Genomic DNA, 16,894 nt, shown 5'->3' with positions numbered 1-16,894 from the left:
ATATGAACACTGAAGCTGCAATTTTGAAAAATCAATGTGGATATTCCTCTCTACTACTGGCATTATTTAGATAGTGCCTTTGATACTCCTATATTTATGGATCACCAATTGTTCTCATTATTGGTGGGTTTGTTCGATATGAAGGGTCAAAGTTTTTTTGGTGTTGATTATCTCCTAGGTAAAGTTCTCTCGGTATTGATCAATGTCTCTGTTGCTACATGATTCTATATTGGTGCTACCTTTCAAGTTTATTCTTATTGAGCAAGCTAGAGTTTTCTTCATATATATACTCCAGCTTGAGGAGTGTCGAAGTATACACAAGTTTTGGGCTGTTTTACTGCTCACGTGAACAATATTATGCCAGTAATGCTACTCTACTTTCTATTTCTAATGTAGGAATCTTGCTATTCAAGTTTTGGGAGTTTCCAGAAAGCATAGTTTCTATTTTCTGTTGTTAGTTACTAATTTCAAAACTTTCCTTTTTTATTACTTTCTATTTTGAACAAATTTTAGGAGTTAGAAGACTAGAAAATTATGTCCCATAAGTTGTACTCTTTATTTCCTTTTTTAGAGGGCAAGATGGCTTGCTTCTCAAGTTGTAATATGGAATATTGATATCTATAAATAAGAGGCTGTGATTCTAGGAGTAAGAAGCTAGAATCGCAGGCTTATGTGATTCCTATCAATTCTTCTTCTTCTTAGTTCTTGTTATTGCACTGTTTTGGTTGGTTAAAGTTTCTTTTCTAACAGCTAAGTAGTTGCACAACAAAATTTTGCCCAATTTTGGCTATATTTCGCCGATATTCCTACCATGCTTGTGCCCCAGCATCCTAGTCTCAAATAAGATTAGGGTTATACCTTTTTTTTGAGAGTGGAATTTCAATGCGAAGAAAATATCATAGATTTTAAAAGTCTTTAACGTCAAACCTATTTCCTGAATATGTCTTCAGTTGGGATATTTCTATAATGTCATTCCCAATGATAAACAATGTTACCAACGTATATATAAAGAACAAAAGGAGATTGCCAAAGTTCTTGATATATAATGTATCGATCAACATTACTCAAGAACTGCTCAATTGTAACATACAATTCTAAAGGATGTACAAAGTAGAAGCTAACTATTTAATTGCAAATAAGATTTGCAACTCTTGTATTTGGGAGTATAGAATTGGACTTCCATGATAGTGCATGCCCAAAAATATAAACCACCTATCTTATACAACCTGTTGGACACCCAAATAACAAAGGGACGAGTTTTCACAGAAAAGAAGCAGATAATGAAAGCAAAGAAAGTAACTGAATATTCTTTCACAAAATTTACCATTAAAAAAAAAAAAAAAAAAACGTTTATCATAAGAGAAACATAGGATCATCATAACTTACCATTCCCACATAAATTTGCAAATGCTCCAGCCACCATTCGAAGTGTTTGAAGATCATCTGCTCTGGATGCTACATTTGCTAATAGTCGACCACCTCCTTTCTTCATTATTAAATTTTGGTTCATCTCTATGTACATATAAAAGAGATGAACATTAAAAAGGAATACATAAATTTCACAAAAGTCTCACAATAGTTAACTTTAAAAAGGATGGTTTTTCATAGAAAATTGTTGGATGGATGAAACAGAGAGGTGTGTTTGGTGCATTGTGTGACTAGAATATTGTCTTAAAGCTGAGAAGTAAATTCTATACAACTATTGTGCAACCGGCTATGATGTGTGAAAAAGGAACACCAGATAGTTAAAAAGTGTCACACAGAAGATACGCGAAACGAAGATGGACAAGATGGACATGTGGGAAAACAAGAACCATAAGGATAGGGATGAGCATGCTAGAGATGATCTGGGAACTGCCCCAATCTGAGACAAGTTCTGAGAAAGTCATTGAAGGTGGTATAGCCATACACAACAGAAGCCTAGGGATGCCCCCTGTAAGGAAGAGTTATCAGGTTCCAATTGAAGACCAAAAAGCCAAGGGCGGACCTAAATGGCCATAGAAGTCATGAAAAATGACATCATAAGCTTCAGGCTTGTCACAACTCACAATTATTATCCCAAACAGAGCTGAGTGGAGGGCAAGGATTGATGTAGCTGACCGTATTTAGCTGAGATTTTCCTGACCTGCTGGGTAGTGCTTCTTCCCTTTACTTTCTTACATTTTTACTACCATTTGACTCCAGTACATTTTCTATTTTAGTTTTGCTTGGATTCATGTAGCTGACCCCATTAAGGCTGAGTTTGCTGTTGTATATATACAAAAACCATATGCAGCTCTGAAATTCTATATTATTTGTCCTTTCTACTCATTTCTACTCTTTTTTTGTGATCTGTATTTTATTGAAGGGGTTTCCTTCATAATTTCATACAACTTCAGTCCCACTGAAACAATGAGTCATGGTTGAGAATTTACCGAAGACGTAGAAATTTAAGGAATGTCATCAAATGGAATGTTGTTGTGGCCCTTACTTGACAGCTCGAGCTTTTAGGATAAGCAGCTGTAATATGGTAACCCAGCCAGGAGGGCAGATGTTTCAGTCCCTTCTAAGTGCGAGGGGTTTGAGTTATGTATAGTTGCACCCCTATGTGTTGTGCCACCTTAGTGCCACATGAAGGTAATTGGTGTCATGCACAGAGTATTGTGTGCAAGCATGAGGGCTTGCAAGTATGAGCATACCGGGTGTGTGTGTGTGGAGTTTGCATGTACACTGATGTAGCCCTTAGTTACACCTCATGATTTTAAGATAAGCAATTGTAACAAGGAATGTTCATCTTGTAACTTAAAGAAATTAGTGCTTAGAAGGTCTATTCTTATTCATAGACTCCAATGGGGTATTTATAGTTACAATTTGAGTAAATCCTACTCTGAGTAGGATAAGGAAATACAAAACAAATAGAATAGAGAAACCAATCCTAGATATTAGGAAACCTAGTCTAACACAAAATATGAAACCAATATAAAGAATAAAACTAAAGATATAACTAAAAGAAGAGTCTACTCCAATTAGGAAACCTCAATCATACTTCTAACACTCCCCCTCAAGTTTGGATGTCACACATGCCCAACTTGGGCAAAATAGTATAAAACTGTCCAGGTAAACATCTGCAACCTGATCTTCAAACTTCATTAATAGCTTATAGATTATAATCAGCATTATAGACTTCGTTTTGTCCTCATCTATACCGCAACTTTAGGTCTCAAAGGAAAAACGCCCAAGAAAAAGGTAGAATCTTCAAATGTTGAGACGACCAAATTTCTGCGCAAATCTAAGGGAAATATATTTTTGGGGTAACAACTGCTAGGGAATAGTAAGAAAAGTGAAACTTTAGATTTGTAACAATGTTAGATCTCTAAAGGGAAATTTGCCAAGTAAAGGGGCAATCTTCAAAGGTAAGGGAAAAATTGTCAAGATAAGTGATAATCTCTAAAAGTAATAGAGATCAAGTTTTGCAAAGGTCAAACGTCAAATCTTCAGCAATGTTAGATCCCCAAAGTGGAAGATGTCAATGTAAGGGGCAAATTTTCGAGGGTAACAGAGATCAAATTCTGCACAAAGAAGTCTGAAAGTGACAAAGATGAAATTCTGCACAAGGAAATCTAGAAGAAAGGCATTCAAACAATGACCTGAAAAATGTAGACAATAATACTCTTGAAGTAAACATTGAATTGTAAACATCTTCAATCTCCCTCTCACGTGTAGCTTTACACGTGGGTAAGTCCATGGTCCATCAAGGTAAGATAATGGCCCGAATGTAATTAGGAAATTCTAACCCAAATGAAAAGAAAGCATAGTGAAACAAATCTAGAGAGAATGACAAAATCTGAAAGGTCCAACTAAAACTCTCTCATTTTTTTTTCTTACAATTTTTTTTTTAATTTATGCAAGAGGACCCCTGGATATATGAGAAACACAGACAGACCCCCTAAATATATGAAAATTCATAAAAGGACCCTTACAAATATAGAAAACCCCAATTAGCCCCTAAAAATATGGGAATTCACAACGAACTCCCTCTAAATATTTGAATTCTCAATGAAGCCCCCTAAAGATATTTGAATTTACAAATGACTCTCTAGAAGGAAAAAAAAGATTTTGAGGGGCTAATTTGTTATTTCAGGTTAATAGAAGGTCTTATAGGGCAAAAAATAGAAATCATAGGACTTAAAGGTTTAGGTTGGGTTGGGTCGATGGGTTCATCGGTTCAGTGGTTCAATGATTTTAATGCTTTGGTAGATATAAGTTAGGTTTAATGGGGTTAGCGGACGGTAAAGAAGGTGCTGACAATTAGCTACTGTAAAGGGAGAAGATGCTTTGATGGCTGCTAGGAAGGAATCGGTGCAGAGGCAATGGTGATGGCAGGTTTTGAAAGAGTATTGCCTTTACAAAATCTGACATACTGGTTTCTCTGGTTCGTGTATAGGTTCTTCTTCTTGAGTTTTCTAGAGCACCGAATCTTGATGGAGAAAGGAGGGAAGAAATATGGAAAACTTGATGATAGTGGATTGAGGTTTCCTTAAAAATGGTTTTCAAGGCTTTGATAGAAGAAACCAGGTTTTGGTGGAGGCGGGTTGAGAGAGAGAAAGAATCGAATTTTCTTCTTCTTCTCTCGTTTTTTTCTTCTCTTCTGAAGATGGCGGTGGTAAGAAGTCAGGTTGGGGACGGTGATTATGGAGCAGCAGCAGCGGTAACAATGGAGTGGTAGCGGCAACGACAGTGAGGCAGCGGCAGTGGCAACATGAGGGAGAAGAGAGAGACTTGATTTATCTAGTTTCCTCTCTCTTCCCTAATCGAAATTAGGCTTTGATACCATGTTGTAACTTGAAGAAATTATTGCTCAGAAGGTCTGTTCTTATTCATAGACCCCAATAGAGTATTTATAGTTACAATCTGAGTAAATCCTAGGATAAGGAAAAACAAAGCAAATAGAATAGAAAAACCAATCCTAGATATTAGGAAACCTAGTCTAATACAAAATGTGAAACCAATATCAAGAATATAAGAAAACTAAATATATAATTAAAAGAGGAGTCCACTCCAATTAGGAAACCTCAATCATACTTCCAACAGTTCAGCGTGGTGAGGACATGCCTATTATTAACAATAGGGACCTAACGCCAAAAGATGCAACATCAGGTGGAGAAAGAAGTTTTGGCTAACAATTGTTTCATCAACAAGGTAAAGCCTGAGTGCATTTTTTTACTCCAGAATGGACTGGATATTGAATGTCACAAAATTCAGGCTAAATCCTAGAATCTGCCAAGAAAATACAGCAATCTTCAGCCACAGCTTAAAGGGTGATGAAGGAAATAGTCTCTCAACAATATTTCTCTACCCTGCTGATTTAATTGCGCAGCCCACCAGGGGAAGACTTATATCTTTTATATAGCGCCAACATCAACTACGTGGCAAGCATGACTCACCTTTTCAGGAAGGAGCAAAAGCTAAAAATTGTAGAGTAAGATAGTATGTAAAGACCTAAGAGATACTAAAAGCTCTGAAAGATCACAAAGAAATGAAACTAGGATCACTACTAAATTAGTCTCATGTATAAACCAAGCTGGTCAGCAGTGTAGAGAGAGACAAACCAGTCATTGCCAAGTTGGCTATAGCTCCAGACGCAATTCGTTGAATGCTTGTATTCTGTGATGATCCCAGGAGTGTTAGAAGAGCATCCAGACCACCTTCCTCCCTAATCTTCTCCTGATTTAAATCTGTAATAAGAAAAAGTGGAGTTTGAATAGGAAAGATAAGAACTTACTTTCATACAAAATTTCTCAAACAAATTAAGTGAAACAACACAATGATAGTTAAGGAACATTTTCATTTAGGCAATTGTAGAACCATTATTCAGATTTATCATTTTGAGCACATCATGTGTCTGAAAATGAAGGAAATTTATTAGAGGGAAGTAAACATCTTTGTAGTTGATAACTTGATACATTATGTAGAAGATGCCAGAATCTTAAGCATAGTTGTTATAGTGATAATGCAATCAAAGGTGGTAGCGGTGGTTGCCAGGCACCATGTCACCTAAGTAAGCACCTAGGAAAATCCTTTGTGACATAGGAATCCGTGCAAACTTTTTTACCCCCTTTCTGGTCATATGTTCTTCAATTAATTTTATAGGATTTATGTATAAAATAGAAATTTTATTTCCTTTACCCATGAAAATATAAGGACATGTGTAACAGAAATAAACTACTCTTTTTACTCATTAAATATAGAAAGAAGTTGAGGGGAAGCACATTAGAGCTGATGGAGTCCTAAATTGGTAGGTGACCAACTAAGAGCCAAGATCCAGGATCTGGGACAAGCTGGTAAGATAGGGTAGGTCTTAGGTCAAAACTAGGGGTAGGGCTTTGGTAGAACCTAGGGTTCGATAGCAGGGTTAGGCTATGCTGATGTAAGAAAGTTTTCAGTGAAAGTTTCATGTTTTTTCAACTTGTAATTATTATTTTTATATTATATATATATATATATATATATATATATATATATATATATATATATAGATATAGATATAGATATTATTGGTTCTCATCTTTCCATGGATCCATGTAGTCTACCTGATTTAGTTGAGTAAAAGCTTCATGGTGGTAGTTATTATAGAAGCTGAAAGGGAAGAAACAGGACCTGGACTAGATGTTGAGCCGGACTATGATTCTGGATTAAAATAAAAAGCCCCCAAAAAGTCCTAATAACTTTCTTTGTCTTTACAAGAAAAATCTGTATCACAAGTTTGCAACAATATAGAAACAACTCCAATGGTGAAAGAATAACCAGTTAGCAGACATCACCCTTTGCCAAGTTTACTGTATGATAAGGTTGTCAAACAGGACGGTTCTTAATGGTTCCTGTCATAAAGGACTCAATCCAAGAACCGTCCCATTAACCAAAATGGTCCCAAAACAAGGACTGGTTCCCATTTAATAATGAGACAATCCGGTCCAATTCCTAAACAGTTCCAAGCACTCAATATCTATGAGTGTGTTTGCTGACCCGTCAAAGAACTATTTTCGGCGTTCTATTGTTCTTAGAGCATGCAAAAACGACCAAAATGCGTTTGGCATATGGGGTCATTCTATCGTTCTCAGGAAACGAACCCGGTCCAATTTGCGTGCTTGAGAAGGCTTTTTACAAAACAACTTTGATATGTTTCATCATTCTCACAACAAAAAAACAACTCTCATACATGATTCAACTCCTCCCTAAAATACACCTTAATTACTACCTTATCCTCTTTAGTTTTTTAAATTACTGATCTAACCTTATACCTTATCTAAGATTGTTGACGCCCCCCTATTGCTGAGCTCTTAGTTAACTAATGACATGGCAACTTTACATTTTTCAAAAATCCCAAAATAGCCCCAAGGTTTGTTATTTATTCATTCATCCTGCCAGGATCCGACTCTTTAACAAAATGACAAGAATATAAGGGCAAAAGATTGCTGTTTCATATGGTTTTTCTAAATGAGAGTAATTTCATCCTTTTGGTTTCTTAATTCTAATTAAGGGCAAAATGGCACTATGCATCTAAACTTAACAGCGTCTTAATATTGTTAAAAGTGAGAGGGGCAATAGTAATTTCATAAAGAGCAAGGTGATATTAGTAATTAGGCCATGGTACAAGGGGGCAACAGTAGTTATCTTTTTCTGGTTTTTTGTATTTTAAATATTAAAGTATGATTTAGTATAATGAACTTCAAAAAGAAATTTGGGAGTATTTCATATATGTATTAATATCAACTTTTGTAATAAAAATTGTTCTTAAGAACATAAATTACTAAAAACCAGTTTGTTCCATTCATTTTCAAAAGATCTGAGCACAAGTTTTGCCAAACAGCCAAAACTTTGCTCCAACCACCATTCCTTGATTGGAATGCCAAAAATTGATCTTAGGAAAGAATGCCGTTCTCAAACACATACTAAGACTGTAACTTTAAATTTGCAGATGAGAAACCTATTGTAAGTCAAAGAAGGGTAGTTTTGTCTTGTAAGGAGTCTTATTATTTTTTAACATCGGGTATTCTTGTACTTTTCACTTCATTCTATTATTATAAAATAAAGGCCTGCAATGTCACACTGACATATGGAATGATTTCAGTCAACATTACAACATGGTATCAGAGTCATGTGTGACCTAAAACACCAATCATCCATCGCAGATCACAGCAAGGAAGACTCACCATCGCTGCCTGCAGAATAGCTTTCACCATCATCTTCAAAGCCTAAACCTCCACTCCATCCCTCTTCTACACTTTCCACAAATTCAAATCACCCACAAACACCGTTGCCTACCTCTGTCCTAGCCTCCCACCCCCAATCGAACCACCAGGAACCTCCATTAAGCCCAACAGTTGCTCCTTTAAGAGGCGCTGCATTTTTGTGACTCTTCTAGGGCCATCATTTGCCCTTTTTAGTCCCCAACTGACCTACAAACACTCCTAGGAGTTGTCTGCCCCTTGCAACTCTCCTAGGATGATCTAAACTCCTTAAAACCAAAATATAAAATCAGGATGATCTGGTTGTCCTCCAGCCTCCGATAGCGTTTAGCATGTTTTTTCTCCCCACCCAACAGACCTTCTAGAGCTATCGTCTACCACCTTAAAACCTTTTGGGCGTCTCTAGAATCATCAATATTACTTACAGGTGCTTCTAGGACTATCACACACTACCTTTCATGATCTGAATTTTTTTTTCTTTGGTCCAAAACCATTCTACTAATGACAAATTTAAGGTGGTGAGTATTTCTTTCTCCTACCCAACATTATTTTCTTCATCCTTGATTGATAATTAGTTCCTGCGATGGCTGACCCAATTTCAGCCAACACCACTATTATATTTGATGATTTTCCCGTTTCATCTATTTCTCAAGATCGTGAGTTTTCTCCACTTCAGATGACTACTGTTAAACTCAGTGGGACCAATTATCTACAGTGGACTCGTTTCATTTCTCTTGCAGTTGGTGCTCGTGGTCTTACTAGCCATCTTGATGGGACTTCTACCAAGCCTTCTTCTTTTGGTTTGTAATTTGCCAAGTGGCATACAAATGAATGTTTGGTCATGGGTTTTCTCCTCCATGGTGGGAGTCTCGCTATCCTGAGATAGCAAGACGAGATGGGAGATCTCGCCAATATCTCGGCGAGATCTCGCCAAACTTGATTTTTTCAGCAGTTTAGGGGGTTTAAAAACCCCCTATCTTGCTCGAGAGAGGCATATCTCACCTCTCCCTCGCCTCTCTCTCGCTGCAAGGCCATTTTTGGCCGGAAAAGTCGCATTTTGGCAGGAATTTGTTAGGGATTCAACTTCAAAGCATCATCAACTCATCTCCAACAACAGATTCAAGCATATTTCAAGTGATTCAAGCCTATTTCAGGTGATCTTCAACAAATGTAAGATTTTTCCCCAAATTTGAATTTTTTTCAAATAGAAGGTTCTACAATGGGTGTCTGAGTGTGGTATAAATATATGTTGATGATCAAGCTTTGATCTACACTTTCATGGGAAAATTTTTAATTTTCTGCCATTAAATTTTTTTTGAATTTTCGTATTTAAAAAATATATTATCTAAAAATTTAAAATTTAAAATTACAAAAAAATACTTATGATATGAATATGATTATCACTTATGTTAAACTACATTTAGAGGACTACAATCCCATGTATTCATATTTTGATTATCATGCTTGCTGTATTTATTTTTATTTTTTATTTAAATAAATAAATTATTAAAAAATAATATTTTATTAAAAAAGTATTATTATTATTATTATTATTATTATTTTAAATGATGCTTATATTATGTAGTTTATTTTAGACATACAAACATGTCTGTTTGAGCATTGTTTATATGTTATCTTAGAATAAAGTGTGTGTTCTGTTGTTTTATAAATTGTTTTTACATAAAATAATTATAAAAAATAATATGTTATTAAAAATTTATTTGTGTTTTTTTAAATGATGCTCATATTATGTAGTTTATTTTAAAAATACAAACATGCTTGTTTAAGCATTATATATATGTTATCTTAGAACAAAGTGTGTGTTTTGTTGTTTTATAAATTGTTTTTCATGTTTTTATGTATCTAAAATTTTTTCTAATGATTATTTGGGAACATTCATGTATGTATTTCAGACTTTCAGTGCTGTACATTTGTATCTTAAATGGCAACTAGTGGGAGTGGCAGCACTGGTAGTGGGACTCACGACATTGCTTGGCAACATGGGGATCCACTGACTGCCGACAAGAAAAAATCCCGATGCAAGTATTTCCTCAAGACTTTGAATTCTGGTGGTTCAACCAGATTAAAGCAACATTTGGCTGGTAGCTACAAAGATGTTTCCAACTGTCCCAAGGTTCTTTATGAAGTGCAAAAAGCAATTGTAGCAACTTTAAAGGGAGGGAAACAAAAAAAGGACGAGATGACACAAAAGCAAAAGGAATTTGAGGATATAGTGCTGTCTAGACCTTTTCTTGATGTTGATGAGGAGTCAAGCGACGATGAAGAGAGGAGGAGGGTTATGGGTGTTAAGTCACGGGCCGAGTGGAGACAGATGAAGGCTGCAATGGAAGTTAGCAGATAGTCCTTATATGTTGAGAATGTGAGGCAATATGAACAGACAATGGGAGCAGGTGGTTCGGGATTAGGGGCATCCATGCCACCTAGACATAGTTTTCAGGGAACTGAGAGGACCGAAAGGAGGAGGAAGACTAGACATTATGATGCCACATTTGACCAAGATCCCCCCCCCCCTCTTCAAGCATCAAGACATTTATCAAAGAAGCATTCCATATATGTTTGCTGGAGGTAAAGAAGGCAGTAGGGAGGAGGAAGCTAGGTTGGCAATCAGCAAATTGATGCTCTACAACAACATTGCAGCCAATGTAGCCAAAACACCATACTATCAGGGGATGATCAATGCAGTTGTTAGGGCAGGTGTAGGGGTTAAAGGCCCAACAGCTTGGGAAGTAATGAATAAATATTTACCAAAGGTAAAGCAGGAGGTGGATGAATACATTGGTTCATTAAAGGAAAAATGGAGTACATATGGTGTTATTGTGATGGTTGATGGATGGACTGGTCCTACTAGATAGTCCATCATTAATTTCATGGTGAGCTACAATGGAAAAACATCTTTCCTTAAGTCAGTGGATGCCTCAGATAAAATCAAAGATGTTGACTACCTTTACAAGCTTCTTAGGGAGGTGGTCCTCGAGATAAGGCCAAAGAATGTTATCCAAATTGTCACAGATAACGATGCTAACTTCAAAAAAGCTGGTGAAATGTTGATGAAGAAAAAGAGCAACAGGATCCACCTCTTTTGGACATCATGTGCAGCACATTCGATTGATCTTATGTTGAAGGACTTGGGGAAAAGAAAGTCAATCAATACTATGGTTGAGAGAGCCAAAAGGGTAAGTAATTTTATTTATAACCATGGTTATGTGCTAAAGATGATGAGGAACCACTGTAAGGGTGATCTAGTAGGACCTGGATTGATTAGATTTGCCACCAACTATGTAGCTCTGAAAAGCTTCCAAAAGAAAGTGGTGGGTCTACGGCACATGTTTGCAAGTGAGGAGTGGTTTGGTTGGCGTGGATCTAGCCATCCTGATGCAGTACTAGCCCAACAAACCATTGCTGATGATTCCTTTTGGAGGCAGCTGAATAGGACACTGGGCATTATAAAGCCTATTGTGATTGTTTTAAGGATGGTGGATTTAGAGAAGAAGCCCACAATGCCCACATATATGCTGCCCTCGAGCAAATGAAAGAGTTGGTTAGAGCTGCCGCCCTAGCTCCTTCAAATCCTACGAGAGGATCATCGATAATAAATGGGAGGCGCACTTGATGCATCCTTTGCACTTGGCTGGTGAGTCACTTTTAAGTCTTTAAGTTTTTGTTGTATACTTCAATTTACATTCTTAATTTGTTATAAGTTATAACTTATAACTTATAATTTATAAATAAGTAAACAACCAAATTACTAACCAAATTTTTTATTTCCACAATGCAAGCTTACTACCTCAACCCAAAGTATCATTACAAGAATGACCTGGGGCTTAATGTAAGGTTGATGAATGCGGTGCAAGACGTGGTGGAGAAACTTGTGTCAAATCCTGTAATGCAAGGGACAATTAATGGAGAGGTGAGAACTTATTCAATTGTTTCTTCAACTTTTTGCATTAGTGCATTAAGCATACACATAATACAATAATTGAAGAATTGGTGTACAGATCAGGGAGTTCAGGGATGCCTCTGGGAGTTTTGGAAAGCCTTTTGCAGTTGCAACTAGGCAAAAAAATGATCCTGGTAAATAGTCTATTACTAAAAGTCATTAAGTCTATAACTCTATAAATGATAACTGATACTAAGTCATTAAGTCTATTAACTCTGTAAATGATAACTGATAAGTTATATAAATATTAAGATTTTTTGCCTAATGCATTCTTATTTTTGGTTATGCAGCTGACTGGTGGGTGCTATATGGAACTAGTGCGCCAAATCTCAAGGATATAACAATTAAAGTACTCTCACAGACTTGCTCATCCTCTGGTTGCGAGAGGAACTGGAGCACCTTCTCGCTCATCCATAGTAAGGTACGGAACAGATTGGGGAGTAAGAGGCTCGAGGACTTAGTGTATGTGCATTATAACATGAGATTGAGAGTAGGGCACATATAAGATGATATAGATGACGACAATCGTGAACCGATTGAGTTGACTAATATATTCCACGAGCCCCCCGTAGAAGATGAGGAAGATGATGTCATATATCAGTGGGTTAGGGATTGAGGTGGCCCAGTGCTGGATGGGCCAGGAGGGCAGCCGGATCCTACCATTGCTGTTTCTATGGGCCCAGATGTTGTGGCTGAGCACGTGTCTTCTGATGAGGGTCAAGCTGCTGTAGTAGCATCAGAAGGACCAACTGTACCATTTATGGAGCCACCTGGTTGACTTGAAACAACTGAGGTGACAACTAGTAGTGGGGGTTCAGATGAGGCCGATAATACCAGAGGGCCAAGTGGCAGTCAACCATCGAGTCATAGAGGCATTCAAGCTGGTGATGTTGCTGGTGGAAGTCAGCGTCAACAAAGGGAGTCACCTCCAGCAGGTTTGTGTCATCCGACACATGCGAGCCACAGTTCCCCTATTTCTCAGACTTATGCTAGGAGTAGGAAGAGCAGATTAAACCAGGAGCAAACGAATGATGATGCAAGCATGCATGATCTTGAATTGAACATGGGAAGCATGAGCCTAGATCATGGTCACAGTGATTCACAACAGTAGAGTTTGGACACTTGCCTGTCATCGGGGTACCAATATGGGGATCACAGCACCGGGTCAGATTACAGTGGGGATTCTTGTTATGGAGGTCATGCTATTCCTCAAGACCCTGCACCTGGAGAGTACACATATGGGAGTGAAGGTGGGTTGTTAACTGAGTGGTTTAGAAACCCCTAATCACCTACTCAACAACAATATGAACAACAACAATAGCTCTTTCACCCACCCACGATTAACGGTTATCCCACAGTGCTATTCCTCCAGTATTCTGACATGGAGACATATCAGTTCCATATAAACCGATATGAGACATACTACAGTGATGGGTTGACTTGGGAGTCATATGTGGCTATTGTTCAGAATCAATTGATGCAGAATGTTGAGTGTTACTCTTATAGTCTTGTAACTTGTAAGTTGTAATCTACTAATCTTGTTACTTTTGTCTCTTGTACTCTTGTGATCTTGTTAGTCTTGTGACTTTTGAGTTGTGAATTGTGAATTGCAATTGTGAACTTATGGATTATGATTTATGACTTACTAAAAGTCTAAAACTTCTTATGGTTGTAAAATTTTGAAGACATTTATGATTTAACTATTTAAGTTCTTTGATAGTTTGATCACTTGAATACTTGATGTGTAATGTTAAATTGTTAATGTATTTGATACTTGAATTACTTGATATCTTTACGTTACATGTTGTCTAACTTTGCATTTCATAGAATTTCGGTTTTACAAATAGGGTCGACTTAGAAGACATAGTTAGGGTTATTTTCTCACAAATCTTAAGGCCACTAATGTGTTCAAAAGGCTTTAAATAGGCTAAATACCAAGTTTCAGCCCAACCGGGGCCTTAAAACCCACCGAGATTTCACCCATTTTTTGGTAGATCTCGAGCGAGATCTCCCACCATGTTCTCCTCAACTCCATTGAACCAAGCATCGCATAAAGTTATCTCCTTCTCCCAGATACAGATACTATTTGGAATTTTGCTTAATATACTTACTCCATGATGCACAATGTTTTGAAATTAAACAAAAGATTCATCACTTGCAGTAGAAAGACCTTACTCTAGCTCAATATTACAACACGCTTTGGGGTTATTACTAGACTTTGAATTTCTATGGAAAATTTACACCAAAGAATGCTAAAGATGCTATTGCTTATTAAAAGTGGGAGGACAAACTTCTGATTTTATGACTTTCTGGCAGGATTAAATATTGCATATGACCAGATCTGGGCACATATCCTTTCCAGGGAACTTTTCCCCTCTTTGGAGCAAGCCTATGCGATGGTTGATACAAAAGATAGTAGACGGACACCTACGGTACATACACAGACTCATCAAAGGTCAGCCTTAGTTGTTGGTTCTGGTAATAACAAGGTTGGTTCCAGTGATTCTCGGCCACCGATGAAGTGTGAGTATTGTGGAAAGGAATGTCATACAAAGAAGAAGTGTTGGAAGTTGCATGGTGGTCCAGCAAATTCCCGTAGAGTAGGTAAAGGTGGTAATAGGGGCAGCAATCAAGTATATGCTAATCAAGTTATTTCAGACATCTAGAGTACATCAGCACCTCTTTCTATAGATGAGATCCAAACTCTTTTGTCAATTGATTACCAGGCTTGATGGGTCTTCTTTTGGACTGACTCCCAGTGCAAGTGTAGCCTCTACTATTACTTCCACATCGGATACCCAACAACCCCCAAGTATTTTCTGTTGTCACAGTATGAACTCCGGTTATCCCTCCTGGATAATTGACTTTGGGGCAACCGACCACATGAAAGGCTCATCCTCCTTATTTCACAGTTATTCATCTATTCTATTTGATCAAGATGTTAGCTCTTTCCCCTATCTTTGGAAAGGGTTCCATTACCTATTCCCCTACACTTACCCTTTCTTTTGTCTCACATGTTCCAAAAGTTTTCACTAACCTTTTGTCTATTAGAACCCTTACCTGTGATATGAACTATAAAATAACATTCTTTCCTACTCATTGTGCTTTTCAAGACATAGAAATAGGATGTACGATTGGCAGTGGTAGGCGGACAAAGGGGGCACTTTACTTGTTGGAAGGACCACCATCAATTTTTTCTGTGGGCTCTACATCACCGTCTCTTGCACTTTCATCTTTGTTAGTGGCATAATAGGCTTGGCCAAAGGAAGAAGAAACCCCCTTCTGAACCAAGCCAATTGGAAGCACCGTCCTAGTCTTGAAGAAGCAATTCCACCTGGTGAATTTGTCTCTGACCTAGATTTACCTATTGCTTTGAGAAAACAACCACACACATGCATTAAACATCCTATCTCTAATTATGTTTTATATCACTCATCCCCAGAGTTTCAAAGCTTTATTTCCTCTTTGTCCTCCACCTCTATTCCTAATTCTTGGTAGAAGGCAGTATCTCACTTGAACTGGAAGAAGGCTATAGATGAGGAAATGCAAGCCCCCAAAAAAATAAAACGTGGGAGTTGGTGTCTTTACTTGCAAGGAAGCAGTCTGTTGGGTGCAAGTGGGTGCTTGTAATAAAGCATAAAGCAGATGAAAGCATTGAGAGGTATAAGTAAGACTGGTAGCCAAAAGGCTTCACTCAAACTTATGGCCTTAACTACCATGCGACATTTGCTCTAGTTGCCAAGATGACTATTGTCCGGACCATTCTCTCATGTGCTGTGAACCAAGGGTGGAATCTTTAGCAGTAGGATGTCAAGAATGCTTTCTTACATGGGGAGCTTCTAGAAGAAGTATATATGGATGTGCACCCTAGATTATCTAGTCCTGAAACACACGGAAAAGTGTGCAAATTGAGGAGAGCATTGTATGGACTGAAGTAGTTCCCTAGGGCTTGGTTTGGAAGGTTTCATAACGCTATGGTCTCTTATGGCTACAAGCAAAGCAATGCAGACCCTACCCTATTTGTTAAACGGGATGGTTCTCATATAACAGTTCTTCTAGTATATGTGGATGGCATAGTCATCATAAGTAGTGAGGAAGAAATCTCAGCCTTGAAGGGCTTTTTTGAGATAAAAGACATGGGCAAGCTTAGGTATTTTTTTGGGCTGGAACTGACATATTCAGCTAATGGTGTTTCTTTATCCCAAAGAAAGTACACATTGGACCTATTAGAAGAGACTGGGATGCTAGGACGTAGACTTCCTGAGACCCCAGTAGAACCAAATCGGCATTTGAAGGCAAAGGAAGGAGAACCAATTGATAAGACCAGCTATCAAAAACTGGTTGGGAAGTTGATTTATCTGTCACATATCAAACCCAATATCACCTTCGCAGTTAGCCTTGTTAGTCAATAGACTCAATACATGTATGATCCTTACTCTGCACATCTTAATGTAGTGTACCGTATCTTAAGGTACTTAGAGGCCTCTCCTGGTAAAGGCATCTTGATTTCTTCTCATGGACATCTTAGAGTGGAAGCAGATACAGATGCAGACTGGGTAGGCTGTCTTGATGATAGGAGATCTATACCTAGTTATTGCACTTATGTGGGGGGTAACTTGGTGTCATGGAGGAGCAAGAATGAAGTAGTAGTTGCTCAATCCAGTGCTGAAGCTAAGTTTAGATCTCTAGCTCAAGGCATTTGTGAAGCATT

The 16,894-nt window shown here is 37.7% G+C and overlaps 1 protein-coding gene across 1 annotated transcript in view; it reads right to left on the bottom strand.

The window, feature by feature from the left end:
• Positions 1 to 16,894, bottom strand: part of MRH2 (Armadillo/beta-catenin repeat family protein / kinesin motor family protein) — a 60,365-nt gene that overhangs the window by 17,711 nt on the left and 25,760 nt on the right. Inside the window, exons 17-18 of the mRNA XM_089150014.1 lie at positions 5,589 to 5,714; positions 1,387 to 1,512 (exon numbers count right to left, since the gene is read on the bottom strand). Coding sequence (XP_089006140.1) covers positions 1,387 to 1,512; positions 5,589 to 5,714 — 252 coding nt within the window. The remainder of the gene's footprint in view (positions 1 to 1,386; positions 1,513 to 5,588; positions 5,715 to 16,894) is intronic.

This window comes from Hakea prostrata, chromosome 3 (genome assembly GCF_041222555.1).
Source record: "Hakea prostrata isolate BN-2017 chromosome 3, UWA_Hpros_2, whole genome shotgun sequence".
Lineage (NCBI taxonomy): Eukaryota > Viridiplantae > Streptophyta > Magnoliopsida > Proteales > Proteaceae > Hakea > Hakea prostrata.
The sequence above is the reverse complement of the archived record's forward strand: the minus strand, read 5'-3'. Positions and strand labels throughout refer to the sequence as shown.